The sequence below is a fragment of the Columba livia genome, chromosome 1 (assembly GCF_036013475.1).
Source record: "Columba livia isolate bColLiv1 breed racing homer chromosome 1, bColLiv1.pat.W.v2, whole genome shotgun sequence".
Lineage (NCBI taxonomy): Eukaryota > Metazoa > Chordata > Aves > Columbiformes > Columbidae > Columba > Columba livia.
In genome coordinates, this window is record NC_088602.1 from 79271977 (window position 1) to 79288797 (window position 16821).

The window sequence follows — 16821 nt, forward strand, 5'->3', positions numbered from 1 at the left end:
AAAAAAAATTATTCTTGCTATTCCTGTGATATTGGAGATAAAATATAATTATTTACTGCAGGTATTTTTATTTTGACCATTTGGATTTTTTTTCAAAAATCTAGTGAGTAGTTATCAGATAATAAGCTGGGGTCTTACATAATGGATACTCAAGCCTTCAAAATTACCCAGAAAAGCCTATATTTAAGAATCTGTCCTATGGGTCTCTTGTGCCTTCTGTTGAGTTCAGAAGTCTTAAACTAGGAGTCCTAAACTAAACTGGTCATATAGAGGAAGGATTCCTAAGAAAGTCTGAAATAAGAAGCGTGATTCTTCACTACATTTAATTCAAAATTTGATTTTTCTTGCTCACTGCTTCAAATAGTTCAGTTATTATGAAGATTACAGACTGAAAGATGGCCTTAATGCTCCCCTTCACTATTCCCAAGGAGAATTCCTCTTCAACTCCTACATATCTTGAGTTAAGCACTAGAAGGTATCAGTTTAAGTAACCGAAGTTAATGGTGGTCATTTATCCCTAATGAAGGTTTCAGTTTGACTCATAGAATAATCTAGGTTGGAAAACACCTTTAAGATAATTGAGTTCAGCCATAAACCTAACACTACCAAGTCCATCATCAAACCATGTCACTGAGCACCACATCTACATGCCTTTTAAACACCTCCAGGGATGGTGACTCAACCACTTCCCTTGGCAACCGGTTCCAATGTCTGACAACCCTTTCCGTGAAGAAATTTTTCCTAATATCCAATCTAAACCTCCCTTGGCACAACTTGAGGCCATCTCCTCTTGCCCTATCACTTGTTATCTTGGAAAAGAGACCAACAACCTCCATGCTACAACCTCCTTTCAGGTAGTTGTAGACAGCTATAAGGTCTCCCCTCAACCTCCTTTTCTCCAGGCTAAACAGCCCCAGTTCTCTCAGCCGCTCTTCATCAGACTTGTGCGCCAGACCCTTCACCAGCCTTGTTGTCCTCCTCTGAACTCTCTCTAGTACCTCAATGTCTTTCTTGTGAGGGGCTCAAAACTGAACACACAATTCGAGGTGGGGCCTCATCAGCACTAAGTACAGGGGGGCAATCACTTCCCTGCTCCTGCTGGTCACAGTATTCCTGATACAAGCCAGGATGCTCTTGGCCTTCTTGGCCAACTGGGCACACTGCTGGCTCATGTTCAGCCAGCTGTCAATTATCAGTCTCAGGTCCTTTTCTGCCAGGCAGCTTTCCAGCCACTCTTCCCCAAGCCTGTAGCGCTACCTGGGGTTGTTGTGACCCAAGTGCAGTACCCAGCTGAACCTCATACAATTGGCTTCAGACTATCAATCCAGCTGGTCCTGCCCTCCAGTGGATCAACACTCACATCCAACTTGTTGTCATCTAGAAATCTAGGGAGGGTGCACTCAATCCCCTCATCCAGATCATTGATAAAGAGATTAAACAATACTGAGCCCTGGGGAACACCACTCGTGACTGTCTGCCAATTGGATTTGACTCCATTCACCAAAGTACTTTGGGCCTGGCCATCCAGCCAGCTCTTCATCCAGCAAACAGTACGCCTATCCAGGCCATGAGCTGCCAGCTTCTCCAGGAGAATGCTGTGGGAAACAGTGTCAAAGGCTTTACTAAAGTTTAGGTACACAACATCCACAGCCTTTCCTTCATCCATTAAGCAGGTCACCTTGTCACAGAAGGAGATCAAGTTGGTTCAAGCAGGACCTGCCTTTCATAAACCTGTGCTGACTGGGCCTGGTTGCCTGTTTGTCCTGTATGCATACTCAAGATGATCTGCTCCATAACTTTCCCTGGCACCAAGGTCAGACTGACAGGCCTGTAATTCCCCAGATCCTGCTTCTGGCTGTTCTTGTACATGGGCATCATATTTGTCAACCTCCAGCCAACTGGGACCTCCCTGGTTAGCCAGGACTGCTGATAAATGATTGAAAGTGGCTTAATGAGTACCTCTGCCAGCTCCCTCAGAACCCTTGGGTGTATCCCATTCAGCTCCATAGACTTGTCTGTGTATAAGTGGTGTAGCAGGTCGCTAACCAGTTCCCCTTGGATTATTGGGGCTTCATTTTGCACCTTGTCGCTGTCTTCTGGCTCAAGGGGGTGGGTACCTGCAGCACAACTCCTCTTACTATTAAAGACTTAGACAAAAAAGGCATTGATTACCTCAGCCTTTATCACTATGTTTCCCCCCACATCAAATAAAGGATGGAGATTCTCCTTAGCCCTCCTTTTGTTGCTCACATATTTATAGAAACAGATTAAGTTCTAGTTGAGCTTTGGCTCTTCTAATTTTCTCCCTGCATGATCCCACAACATCCTTGTGGTCCTCCTGAGCTGCCTGCCCCTTCTTCCAAAGATCATAAACTCTTTTTTTCACCTGAGTTCCAGACAAAGCTTTCTGTTCAGCCACGCTGGTCTTCTTCCCCACCAGCTCATCTTTTGGCACATGTGGGTTCTCTGCTCCTGAGCATTTAAGACATCCTTCTTGAAGAATGTCCAGCCTTCCTAGACTCCTTTGCTCTTCAAGACTGCTTCCCAAAGGACTCTGCCAACCAGTCTCCTAAACAGGCCATAGTCTGCCCTCCAGCAGTCCAAGGTGGCAGTTCTGCTAACTTTCTCCTGACTTCTCCAAGAACTGAAAACTCTGTCATTTCATGATCGCTATGCCCAAGATGGCCTCCAACTATCACATCACCCACAAGTTCTTTTCTGTTTGAAAACAGCAGGTCCAGTGGGACACCTTTCCCAGTTAGCTCACTCACCAGCTGTGTCAGGAAGTTATCTTTCACACACTCCAGGAACCTCCTAGACTGTTTCTGCTGTATTGGATTTCCAGCAGACATCTGATAAATTGAAGTCCCCCATGAGAACAATGGCTAGTAATTGTGAGACTTCTCCCAGCTGTTTAAAGAATATTTCATCTGTCCCTTCATCCTAGTTAAGTGGTCTAAAACAGACTCCCATCACGGTATCTGCCTTGTTGGCCTTTCCTCTGATTCTTACCAATAAACACTTGAGCCTCTCATCACCATCATCAAGCTCTAGACAGTCAAAACACGCTCCAGCATACAGGGTTACCCTGCTTCCTCTCATTCCTTGCCTATTGCTTCTGAAGAACAGATAGTCATCCAATGCAGCACTCCAGTTGTGGGAGTGATCTCACCATGTTTCTGCTATGGCAACTATGTCATAGTTTTCTAGCTGCACAATGTCTTCCAACTCCTGTTTGTCACACATTCTGTGTGCTGTGTGCACTTCAGCTGGGCCACCATTTTTGGCAGAGAAGCCCCAGTTCCTGTGTGACCGGTCTCAGGTGCTTCCATGTTTCTAGTGCATCAATAACCCTTGCATCTTTACTGCAGCATGGATCTCCATCCCCTACCTCCACTGAGATGGCAGACGAAAGGATCTTGCTAGCACCCCATCCCTCAAGCACTGGCATGCTGACCCCAAGACTTACCTTTAGTGAGCCTGGTTTTATCCCTTTTCCCTTTCAAATCCAGTTTAAAACTCTTTCAATGAGTCCTGCTAACTCCTGCACAAAGATCCTTTTACCCCTTTGAGAGAGATGTATTCTGCCTGTTGCCAGCAGACCTGGTGTCCTGTAGAACGACTCGTGATCAAAAAGACCTCAAAATTCTTCCAGTGACACCAAGCTCAGAGCCAGGTACTGATATGCTGTATCTTCGCTCACTGTTCCTTGCAAATGCAAGGGCAGAGGAGAACACTACTTGTACTCCTGATCCCTCAACCAGCTGACCCAAGACTCTGAAGTCTCTATTTATTTTCCAGTGGATTTTAACAGCAGGATTTAAAGATCCAAAGATCTGAATAAATCTTAATAGAATTCCACCAAAACAAGGCTAGGATGAATTTGTGGGTTTGGGGTTTTTTTTTCCTTGCCTCTGTGGTTGTTTTTGTTTGTTTGTTTGTTGGGGTGGGTTTGTTGGTTTTGTTTTGCTTTGGTTTTGTAGGTTTTTTTTGTTGGTTGGTTGTTTTTTTTTGTTTGTTTTCTTTGGTTTGGTTTGGGTTTTGGTTTTCATGTATATAGAGGTTTAGTGTTTGAGAAGGGATAGCTAAAATTTACAGATCAAAAATGTATTCCCTTAAAACTTAAAAAAGGAAGAGTATCATGAAGGTAGTTGATTACTATGCAAAAGATACAGTATGACTAAAACAGTGAAATGAGATTCAGGAGCTTTGGATTTGGTTTCTGACTTCCTAATAGAGGTCTTTAAAAGCTTTGTCAGGCCGTAATCTCTCTCATTCTTCTCTAGTCATATACATACTATTAGAACCTGAAAATTAAATATATTGTGTTGATAAATTATAACGTTTTGAGATGCTGTCAGGCAATATTTGCAAGCCATTCAGCTACTAAAGCAACAGAGATCATGAGAAACAGTCCTGCATTAATTAATATTTTTATAAAACAAACCATGAAAGGAATACACGTCAATGTTAGCATGGAGTAAGTTGTCAGATGCCCAGATGACTTCAAAACATCCACTTCACGTTCTCTAATGTTCATGACCTTCCTCTGATATGCAGGTTCCCATGCATAAAGTTTGAGGATCTAGGTAATCAAACAAACATATTTTAATAAAATAAAAAAACAGTGACCATGCTTCAGAAAATAAGCTTATGCTCCAAATGTCATTTTCAAGTATTTAGAAATGCCAAACTATAAAAGTCTGAATGTTTTACAAACAAAAGCAAGACCTGAGATAAATGTAACTTAGGTTGTTCTTATGGAAGATATGCTCTAGTCACTCTTATTTCTTCAGATTTCAACTTGTCCTCTTTGTGTCATAAATGATGAGCTGATTTATTTCAAAACAGGACAAATACCATGAAAATGAGACAACTTTTAAAAGTGCTTTTCTTCTACACTAAAATTTTACTCTGCTTAAGCTTTTCAAACATCTATTAACATATTTTCCACTCTCATTAAAAATGTGACAGTAAAATTCACAGAATCACAGAATGGTTGGGGTTAGACGGGACCTCTGGAGATCATCTAGTCCAACCCACCTGCTAAAGCAGGTTCACCCAGAGCAGATTGCACAGGAATGCGTCCAGGCGGGTTTTCAATGTCTCCAGAGAAGGAAACTCCACAACCTCTCTGGGCAGCCGGTTCCAGTGCTCTGGCACCCTCAAAGTAAATAAGGTTGTCCTCAGATTCAGATGGAACCTCCTGTGTTTCAGGCTGTGCCTGTTGCCCCTCCTACTGTTGGGTACCACTGAAAGGAGTCTGGTCCCATCCTCTTGACATCCACCCTTGGGATATTTATAAACATTGGTAAGATCCCCTCTCAGCCTTCTGTTCTCCAGGCTGAATAGACCCAGCTCTCAGTTTCTCCTCGTAGGAGAGTTGCTCCAGGCCCCCGATCATCTTTGTAGTTAGACCCCCTCCAGTAATTCCTTGTCTTTCTTAAACTGGGGAGCCCAGAACTGGATACAATACTCCAGATGTGGCCTCATGAGGGCAGATGCATTAATACATCATAGATAGGAAGTTTTTCAAACCAAATTATACCAGTAAACATTTTCCAAAACCACTTCAAATATATTATGTTAAAACACATTTTCTCCTTAAACTTTTATCATTATCAGCTGAAATGTTACTCATAAAACCTCTGTTTTTTTAAATAACTTACTTTCTGTCTTTACAATGTAACAAAAACCAAAACCAAAACAAAAACCTTATTAGTTGTGCTATTACCTTTATTCCATGTAGCATTTCACTTAGTAGCTTGACTCGTTGATCTGAATACCTCATTTGGCTTTTCTGGGTAAAAGACAGAAATTTTTTTCAATATCCAATAAGCCAAACTTTTGGAAAGTAAAATACACAGTGTACTGTAAACAATAAACAACTTTTATGTTTTTTTTACCTTGGTGAAAAACACACTGCAGTTATACCACTTTCAGATGTATATGTAGTAAAAAAAAATCACTATGCTAAGAGATCAAATATATTAAAATTGAATTTTTCCCCTAAAATATCCTAAGGAGTATATTTCAATTTTTGTTAATTTTTCTGCACACTGAATTAAGATCTTAACAGGCTCTAGTTCCCAGAGTGTTCAGCAGTCATAATATGGTTTTAATCTTCAAAATCACTAAGCAGGTGAATAGAGACTCAATAACAATATCATATAATACTATATATGCACATAATTGAATACATACATAATACTATATGGATATAAAACACCATAACACTATATACATGTATATGTATATATACAGGAGTCAGGAAGAAATTTTCCTCTGTTAGTGGTTAATACATTGTTACTGAAAGAACCAATCAACAAAACACAGAAATTCTTCGCAATCGTACGCGATACTGAGAGTCTTCTGCATCTCGCATTTCTAAGACAGTAATTAACATCCTCTTTAATGTTTTGAGTCTTATTCGTATACAATAATTTCCAAACTTTTAGACAGAATTATTTTATTGTCCTTTGTATTTCTCCTCTGTCTTTCGTACCACAGTAGGGACCTAAGTGCCTATGTAGATGCTGCACCTCATTTGCAAAAGAGGTGAGAGGCTATTTGAGGTTTTTTTCAATGTTTCTAAACTGTCACAGCCTTACAAAGGAATTTATGGAGTCCCAAAGTCTTCACTGCATGTGACACCATTAAGGCAGAATCAGACAGAGAGAAATAATTGTCTTGATAGCAATGCAAAACTTAAGGTTGTAGTATTTTTTTTTCAGTGTAGCTCACAGAAATTGTCATAGTAACAGGCAATACAGTGCCAAAAGAACTGTAGCATCAGAGAAGCAGAAAAGAAGTCAGAACACATGCAGTACCTCTATGGGAATTCCAATTGTCTCAGGAGAATGTGCTAAGTTTGAGTAAGCAGCTTAACCTGAACAATAATAGAGGAAGAAAGCCATAATCCTACAAAATCCCTTATTTAATGGCATTAACTCACAAGAGATGTAAAAACATAGCCATTTCCTAAATTGAGCCATACAGTAATTTTTACTAATATAAAGGTATTGTTTGAGTATAATGAAAATTTAGATATTCAACCTAAATACTAGGTCAGCTAAAAAACATATGGCTTTCTTACTGCAGTTATGTTTTTCCTCCATCAGTGACAAACAGCTGTGGCTTGGTGTTGTTCATTCCTGTATTATGACAACTTAATCTATTCTTACAATGCTTATTTAAATATCTCACCTGCAGTCTTGTTACTTTGGCTGCAATGAGTGCATTTATAGGTATAACCAAAAGAAGCACCACAACACCTGCTAGGACCGAGAGACCAAGTTCTTGCCAGAGAAAGATGACAGCCATGACGATCTGAAATGGTGCTGACCACAACAGGTTGATGTTTACAGTTAGGTCCATGAGTTGCTGAGCATCTGCTAACATCAGGTTCACAATTTCCCCAGTTGTATAGTTTCGTCGTGAGGAGTTTGCTAAAGTTAAGGCCTGCAAGCACAAAACACAGATGTCATAAATCAACAATTTTGCTGGGTTTAGCTGCCCAGGAGAAGATAAAAGGAGGATTATTAGAGGAAAGCCGAAACAGACTTGCAACACTTTATAGTAAACAAACAGGACAACATGGCGCAAAGAGGGTTCAGAAAGCCTCAGCCTTGGTCTAGCTTAGAATCTCCCTGTGCAGGCACCAGCAACAGCCAGCTTCACAGCAAACACACTGTCCTGGTTTTGCTAAAAACAAGTTTCTCTTTCAGTGAATTTTGCCTGTCAGCTAAAGCCTTCATATTAACTGCATTTTCCTGGAGCACCAGACACATGTTTTGGTAAACCTAGCAATGGAATGCAAACTTATTGATAAGCACAGATGGACATCTCGCAAGAGGGGCGACGAGAAACAAGTGAGCAACAAACTGACCAACTGTGTATAACATTCCATTCACGTGAATACTTCGTATAAAAGTGGGAGATCACGAGGATCTCGTTCCCTTTGGTGCTTTTCCCTTTTCCCTTCTGCTTATGGCCGACATTAGGAGAGGACCTTGCTAGTCGTCCCTGCGAACTGAGGCCTAGTGAGGCCCAGCTCTGATTGGCTGCAGAGTCTAATCCAGGACTTCAGGTGCCGGCTCTGCAGTTGCTGAGACTTTCAAGATTGGTTTTGTATATTTTGTATTATTTTCTCTATTCTTATTAGTAGCATTAGTAAAACATTAATTTTTTCCAACTCTCTTCACTCTGTGCTTCTTTTCCTCCCAATCGCCTCTCCTTAGTGGAAAGGGGGAAGAGGGAGGGGGAAGTGTGTGTGGGGGGAGAGGGGGTTAACAATACATCTGCCAGGGTTTTATTGTCACCCCGCAATCTTAACCCTCGACACACACATATAATCTCACTGTGGCAGGCAGATACCACAAGTCCCAGGTGTCTCTGGATTGACACCCAAACACACGCCCAAACAGACGTACACAGACACACTCTCTCTGTGTTAGTGCCTCACATTTATCATTGTCACCTGCAACTCCTGCATGTACCAAGACAGAGCTGCAGCAACTTGCTCCACCATCCATCCAACATGCAAAGCGCAGCCTGACCCAGCATTCACTATTCGACTCCACTCAGAGAGAGGAAGATGCTGTATTTCTACCCTGTCTCTTTGCCTTGTAGCTGTGAAAACCTGCCAGAAGATGTGCCCACCCTAACTGGCGCCTCTGTTCCTCTGTTCATGATCTGACATACTGACACACCTTGATATGTAACTTGAGAGAATGAATTCCTTTATTTTTGCAACCTGCAAGTGAAATTTTGTGTACTGGTTCAGAAAATACCTGAGAACTCAACGTCAAAAGATTGATGTGACTCTCTTGGGAAAAGAGACTGTATTTTAAATTAACAAAGACAGTAATTTATTTCAGATTTGGATTATTTTGTGGCTTCCTTAACTTGTTCAATAGTTAAATACTGCAGTAAAAAGACCAATGTGTCATGTTCATAACAAAGTAAACTAAAGGTTTACTGGAGGCTGGCTAAGAAACTGGCTTAATCTCATTTGCTACTTATTAACAGTATAATAAACATTTTTAAGTTTTGCAGGTCAGAAAGCTACTTTTACATCTACTATATTAGCACCTGCATTTCTCATAGTTAATCATGCTGCCACTTCAACAGATCTTATTAAAGGCAGGATAAGATATAGATAGATTTCCACAGTAGCTAGGCATCTTTTAAACATCTGAAACACACCAAACCTAGTGTGTATTCAACTCAACAGAAAATCCATTTCACTAAAATCAGGAGGGAAATTTCAGCCTCCAAAGGAGACAATGTGGCAAACTTCAGCTTGTCATATTCACTACTACTATGCAGTAAAAACAGCGATCACATGTACCCTTACCTTTTATCGGACATGCAACCTAAAACGTTTCCACAGTTCATTCAGTAAATCTGGGAAATTAACCCATGATCAAAAATAGGAAGAGTTCAGTTTCTACATATATCTCCAATATTATGTGTGTACAGGTGGCTGACAAAAGTATTTAATTTCAAGATTAGAGTCTTATAATAGAAATGCTGCTGACATTCCAAATTATTAAAAATAAACAACCGTCAAAGTATAAAGTCAATCTGTTAGCCTGTCACCAGTGTATAACATCCTAGGTTTTGATCATGCTGGTAAGCATGCTGTCTTTTAACACTGTGTTTATTTCAGTTTTTGTTTCGAAAGAAAAGTAGAAGAATACATCATTACCTTTTTGTATATCAGGCCAACAACTGCAGTCTTGATTTTGACTGCAGTAAGCATGTTGTTACGCTGGTATAACTGATGGAGAAGACTTTGTGAGACAGCTACAAAAAACAGGGCAAAAGCATAGCCATATCCACTCCCATAAGGACTGGGATGATTTTCATTGACCATAATAATTGCTCTGAAAATGAAGGAAAAGAAATTTTAAATTCTGTGCATTAATTCAACAACCAATAATAAAAAGTTCAATTAACTGATATGCTGGCAACTTGTTTAATTAAGTCAATTTTGGATCCAGATGTGGTAGAAGATTACAAAGGAATGTGATGTTAAAAATAAGGCAGGTCTGATCTGTGTTTTTGAACTTGTTAGCTTAGAAACAATTCTCAAATACTATTCTAGACATGAATGTGCTATTGCTGACGTCACTGAAACGGGAGTACAAATGAAGAATGGCACTAAAAAAAAAATAAATCTTTGTACTTAGAAAGGTTTCAACTACCAACCATGAAAGTGAGAGAGAAAACAAATCAGGAGGAATATTTGTACTTTTGTGTTAGTAAAAAGTTATCTTAAATAACCAACAACCATAATGTCTTCAAATAGATTTTACAGTTAACAATTTTGTTCAGGATTACAGGGTACAGATTGGGGGTTAACAATAATTCTGTTCATTAACTCTGTTATTTCTAAATACACAGGTATTTGATAAAATCCGAACACTTCTGTGGTAAGCCCAATTTCTAAAAACCACTTCCACCAACCTCATGGTACCAACAACATGATAACAACAGAGTCATTGCAGTTTTCCATTAAATGCTGAAGCTGTAGATATTATTTTACATTTAGGTGTTTGTTTTGTTTTTTAAATAGTGATGCAAAAATATTGTCAAAAAAGAGGGGAAGTTAAATATCTTGGTACTTCATTTTTCTTAACATTGTGGAATTGAACCTCTACTGATTTTTTTACAGGCCTTTGGCTGAGAAATTCCTGATGTCTTTGAGCTTTCCCTGATGAGATCATCTTCAGACAATCACTGGAGCAAGGTGGGGAGAACAAATAAGATCTTTACACATCTAAGCTGTTGCTTAGTTTGGTTTTGATATTGGTAACCCTTTAGCTTTATTATTACTCTCTGAACATAAAGTGAAACACATTAAAAACTTACTTCATTATTTGTGGACTCATGAAAGCCAGAATGTCAGCTGTAGCTTTCAGAAATGCAACTTTAATCAACAAAAACTTAAATGTTTGCCATAATGACAAAACCAAAGATGGTCCATGAAAACTTGTTTTCTTAAATAGCACTCTTTGGATGTAAGAAGCCTGCAAGATTACAAAAGTATGTACAGAACTAAGATTTTTTTTTATAATTTAACTTCATCCACATTTACAAATAGAAAACATGTATATTAGACTGTCCATCTAAAGCCATCACTGTACTTACGATTTCTGCAGTAAGAAGAAAAGCTTTGGAGTAAGAAACAAAGTCTGGTTTTATTTTTCCTGGCTAGTAGTCTTTCCAGAAAGGATAAATACAATTTCTATGGTTGACCCAATCATCCACTAATATAATCAGAAAATAACTGAATCCTCAAATGATTATCACAGGTCAAAAAAAACTGTATAATAGAGGTAAGCTTCAACATAAATACGTTTTCATTTATGGAAGACTTACAGCCATTTTATATTTAAGGTTGAATAACTCTTCTATTCTTCCAGATTATTTTCAGTTGTCAAGAAACTATTTTTTTCAGTTTGAATTTAGCTCAAACAAGTGCAATTATTCTTACAAAGGCTCAAAAAAAAAAGAAAAAAAAAAGAGCCCTCTTAATTATGACAGTGAGGAAGGACAGGATATTTTTTACAGATTACTTGAATGATAAAAACTATCTGAATTCAAAATTATGCTTAGTGAAAAATACTTTTTGAAATACCTTGATAGAAAGGGTTTTGATGTATATACCAGCAATGAAAGAAAGGGCAAATCTACAAATAGGTAAGAAAAATACTGAAGAGATGTAGTAAGGGCGGACTCTGCAGGAGCCCTCTTCTCAGTAAGCCAATAAAAACCAAAAGCTACACGCTTACTGGACTTACAGATCAGGTCCTCTGTCCTGTGAACTTCCTAACACTACAGAGCTCCTAGTGCACTTCAACTGCAACAATAAAATAATAACTGTGACTGAAACTGTCAAGGATTTACATGAAAGTCATATAGCATAACTCAAGCAAAAAAAACCCAAATATCTGTAAAACTCAATATTGTTAAAATTAAAGAAAACTGAAGCCTGTTTTCGTGTTCTGTAAACCAGAGTGTCTACTGATAAGCATGCTGATAACAGACTTCTCTACCTACCTAAAATACAGATGCAAAGATAAGATACAGGGAAACAGACAAGCTATTAGTTGGAAACTTTTGACAAAGATGACAATCACCAAAGTCCCAGTAGATTCAGTGTCAGACAGGTAGATTCTGTGTCACTTGAAGTGTTAAAATGTAACTAGATGTCTTTTTCAGAGATAAGTTTGAACTTAAACAATTTAGAAAAAATCTTATAGCCATACTAGAGATCACCAATCACAACACTGAGTGGCCTTTGTCATCTACAAAGCGTAGGCTGTTGAATAAACAAGATCTTAGAAATCTTCTCCAGCTTCTAGACTCCTTAAATTCAGGAAAGGATATTGCCTCATCAAAATTATAGCTACCATCAATCCTGTGGTAGACTTGTGGATTTCTTTTCTCCATTGCTTTTCAAAGTTAGGACACACAGTGTATGGTGAATCACTTTCATTCAGTTCAAACAGGTCATCTCTCTCCAACGGCTTCTTGTAGCCGTTATTAGTCTGAAAGAAAGCAATGAATGTAGACAGAATGAAATACAGCAGACGAAACAAGCAGAACTAACTACAAAAGTTAGTGATATAATTTAGTGGATACACATAAACTCTATAATCAAAATTATATATGTAATCCTATAAAGGCTCCAGACTAAAGAGTGGAACACAGTCACCTTAAATACACTGAAATTCACCTGAAGAAAGGCCCAAGCAGATTGTTACATCCCAACAGCAAATTCTGAGGAACCTTTGTACCTCAGAATCTGTCTACATTTCTCATCCCATATTTCTTTATAGGAAAATATACTATGTCACAAACAAACATGTAGCATCACTACCCACTTACTATTGTGATCTGGAATTAAATATGTTTTCTATTAAATATGATTTCTATCACAAGACTCTGCTATCCCAGAATAATTTTGGTTGGAAAAGACCCTTAAGATCATCGAGTCCAACCGTTAACCTAACGCTACCAAGTCTACCTCTAAACCATGTCCCTAAGTACCACGTCTATGTGTCTTTTAAACACCTCCAGGGATGGTGACTCATTATGCTGGGGCTCATCTTTAACCAAGGTAACAACATTGAACTACTGAGTTTCAGCACAAGTACAATCGAAGTTTCCTTACAGCAGATCTTCAGCTGTTAAAAATTTGTTTCAACAAGTGCTTTTACCCACCTAAGTGTCAACAAAAACTGAAACTGGTCTTAAAAATGGCAAAATAGGGCTGATGAATACACTGAATCTAAAGGAACCCTGAAAGAAAAACATACGATTTGGAATTTTCTGATGAGCGTGTCAGATTTATGACAACTCAAAGCAAACCATGCCACACCATTTCTGAGGCGAGGAAAATACAAAAGGATTAACGTTGACAATGTTCTCTAACATCTAGGAATCAACAAGAGACACACGCAGAGACACTGGAGCGTGTGTCCTCTCAGTGGCAGCTCTCATACTTGTTAGCTGGTGGGCATTTCCTGCCCTGAGGGCTGCAGTATGAGTGCAGTGTCCGTCATCTCCAGCGTGCACATCCAGTGTCTCACTCCTTTGCCAGTGAGTGCCAGCACCGGGCTTTGGGCCAACATGTGTGCCGTGGTGCTGAGCACAGGCCAGAAGATACAACTCTAAAACACTTTCTTGGGGCTTGTAAAATTCTGGTGGGGTTGGACCTCACTATCCTCAAGGGCTATGCAAACAGCTACTGAAGCTGTAATGTTAACACAAAGTGAAATTTACCTTACGCTTGATTAATTAAGGCAAAAATAATACAGCTTTTCACCAAGAGTGCCAGCTTTTGAGATGGATGAGGAGAGCAGATCAATTGGTACTTGAGTGGGAACTGTTGTTTAAGAATTCTACATAATTAATTTCAATGCTAAAACTCACTGCTGCCGGAGGATAAACAGATCTAACAATGCCCCCCACACCATAATCTCCAGATTTCCTGAATTCCAAAGAAATTATTATTAGATATTATCACATACATATCTACATTATCATAACATTATACATTTATTATGTAACAACTAATTTGAGACTTCTTCATTTAGATTGCAAGCACTTAAGGCAAGTATATAATAGCCATAATTCATTGTGTTTGCTGGTGATGAGAAAGGGGAACATATCTAACATTGACAATACTTGTTTAATTGCATCCAGTTATTTCATAGCTAAATAAGCTCTCACTTAAGAGAACTGTTTGGTTTTTGTTTTGTTGGGTTTTGTATTGTTTTGTTTGTTTGTGGAGTTTTTGTTTATTCACTGTTTTGGTTTGGGTTTTTGTTTGTTTGTTTTCCTATCTTCTATTAAACACTGTGAAATTGGTTAAAAATACAAAGGATAGTCTAGCTTCAACATTTAGGTGAATGCTGTGATGTGATGAACACATAAACATCATACGGAAGTACTGCGCTTAGTACACTGTATAACTTTCTAGAAAAACTTAAAATTAGTATTTATGGTGTAGAATGTAAAGACTGGTAAAAATAAAGCTACTTTGAAACTGACGGTGGACTCCTAACTTCAACAGGGCCAGAGTTTAACTGAATACTTTGAATCCTTGAAACAATCTGACTGTTTTGTCTCAGCTTATTAACAATAAATACCATTTTCAGTTTTTCCTTCCTTAAAATTAATAATACTGAATAACACAAAAACCAGCTATAATACTCCTAAAATGTTTTTTTTCTCACTTTTAGGATTTTGAAGTGTATGTGTCTGACTCAAATGATTTTTAAAGAAGAAAAAATAAAAATGTTAAAAATTACTAACAGTCACAAGACATAATGCATGAAATTGTTAGATAAAAAATCCAAAATATTAAGTGACAGGAAGCTGTCTGACTTGATATAGTTGAGCTTTCAGTTCCTGTTTTTCAAGTAGACAGTCTCCCAAGAAGTTAAGGGACTTTATTGGTGTTTATGAGCAAGTGATTTACAGTAATAACATGCGGCCTGCCATAAAAAAGGAAGGAAAATGAGCATGAAATCAGCTACTTAGAAAATACCTTAAATATACTACTGAATATTTGTTCCTGGAAATATATCAAATTGTTGTATCACAATAGGGAGTATAAAGGAAACCTGTCTATCGCTGAACTTTACACAGATAATAAATAAAAAAGGATAGCTCAATTCAGCCTTTTATGTCCTGTTGTCTAAAAATATTGTCTATTGTGACAAGAATGTTGTGCTTAGTTGTCAAAATATTAATGTTTTAAATAGTGCCACAAGATAAGGTAAAAATGACCGTTACTACATATAAAGAATACTTTTTGTATAAACAAACAAAATATTTGAATATGAACTCTAAAAGTCGTAAGCTTTGATTTTTGTACAAAACAACAATCTCAGGCTCGAGCCAGAATGATGGTGTGGAATGTAAATGCCTGCTCTGTAATTCTGAGAGCATCAATGAACATCAACAAGCAGACTATTAAATTCTCACCTGCTAAACCAGGAATATGTTAACTTACTGAAGAAAAAAACATTTTCTTCAGGGCTACATTTCTGTTTAATAAAGATAAAAAGGAAAAAGTATTAATGTAACTTGAAAGACTGAAGAAAAAAGTTGTGTTTTTTCTTTTTCTTTTACTAAACATGTAGTTTTCAGGAGCTATTTAATTTGGAAATATAATAGCTTTTATACCTACAGTTCTTTCTATTGTCTTCTCTCAGGAACACACTCTAACACAAGGTACAAGTAATGAAAGAGATCTACAGTCTCATGGCTTACTAGAACAACTTAACTCACTGTAAGAGCATATTAACCACCATCTCAGCTCAACTTTACACTGTTTACACATACCCTAGAGTATGATCACACCAACAGTAAAGCACGTGAGTTTGACTCGATGATCCTCATGGCTCCCTTCCAACTTGAGATATTCTCTGATTCTATGATTCTGTGTCCAATACACGGAAACCTTTCTTAAATCTTTGCTGGTTAAAACCTTGACTTTTTTTTTGCTTATTTGAAAACTTAGCTGTTGGAAGTTATCAACTTCAAAGCAAACTTCTTTCAGACATGACATTAAGTACAACTATCATGTACTGTACATATAAAGGAGGAGAAGGATATGAGGTTTGTGCACTGCTGCCAATTTCCTAAGTCACTGGAGATAAGTGCAATAGAGGCAAACAGATATGAACTCTCCCATACTTCTTGAGGGATGTGTATCCACACCCAAGAACGACTTCAGCACACCTAGACAGGAAATTCTGTCCTTTAGTAAGTACCGGCTTAATACAATTTCTAACATAAAGATGCAGTTACAGATCTTTTCAGCAGGTGGTGTAAAAAACCCACCTATATCAAAAATGTATGTTGAGGGACCTCTAAGATCCTGTATGTTTTCCACAATTTTTCTTGTACTTCCAATGAAAAGCAAATTATTAAATGATCAGCCAAGAAACAAATAAACAACAAGTATGTATGTCCTCCTTCGCTAATAAAGATATCTTCTTGTACCTCTGCTTGCTCTTTGCTATCAGATATAAACGTTCACCATGGTCCATTACGATTTCTGAATTTTACATCCAAACAGCATCGTTTGCCTAACTACCCATTTTACTACTGAAGAATACAGCCGAAGTCATGGACACAAACACTCCTTGCTCAAATCTTATTCCTACCCGTGCCACAGCTCCTATTCCCTTCATTATTATAAGAAATACTGGAACGAAACGCTGGCCTAAATATTTACTCCGTCCTTCGAAATTCAAAGGATACATCCCAGTCGCCATTAGCGGTAATTATTTT

General features: G+C 38.2%; 1 protein-coding gene across 9 annotated transcripts in view; it reads right to left on the reverse strand.

The window, feature by feature from the left end:
- The window catches only part of LOC102093877 (multidrug resistance-associated protein 1-like), a 41771-nt gene that overhangs the window by 24282 nt on the left and 668 nt on the right, over window positions 1-16821 (reverse strand). For 7 of the 9 annotated variants that reach the window (XM_065064157.1, XM_065064155.1, XM_065064154.1 and 4 more), the window contains exons 2-6: window positions 10879-11036; window positions 9713-9890; window positions 7207-7461; window positions 5735-5800; window positions 4448-4585 (exon numbers count right to left, since the gene is read on the reverse strand). In XM_065064157.1, coding sequence (XP_064920229.1) covers window positions 4448-4585; window positions 5735-5800; window positions 7207-7461; window positions 9713-9890; window positions 10879-11036 — 795 coding nt within the window. Of the gene's footprint in view, window positions 1-4447; window positions 4586-5734; window positions 5801-7206; window positions 7462-9712; window positions 9891-10878; window positions 11037-12422; window positions 12579-16821 lie in introns of those variants that run through there. The other 2 variants (XM_065064175.1, XM_021299871.2) reach the window with 2 other exon arrangements.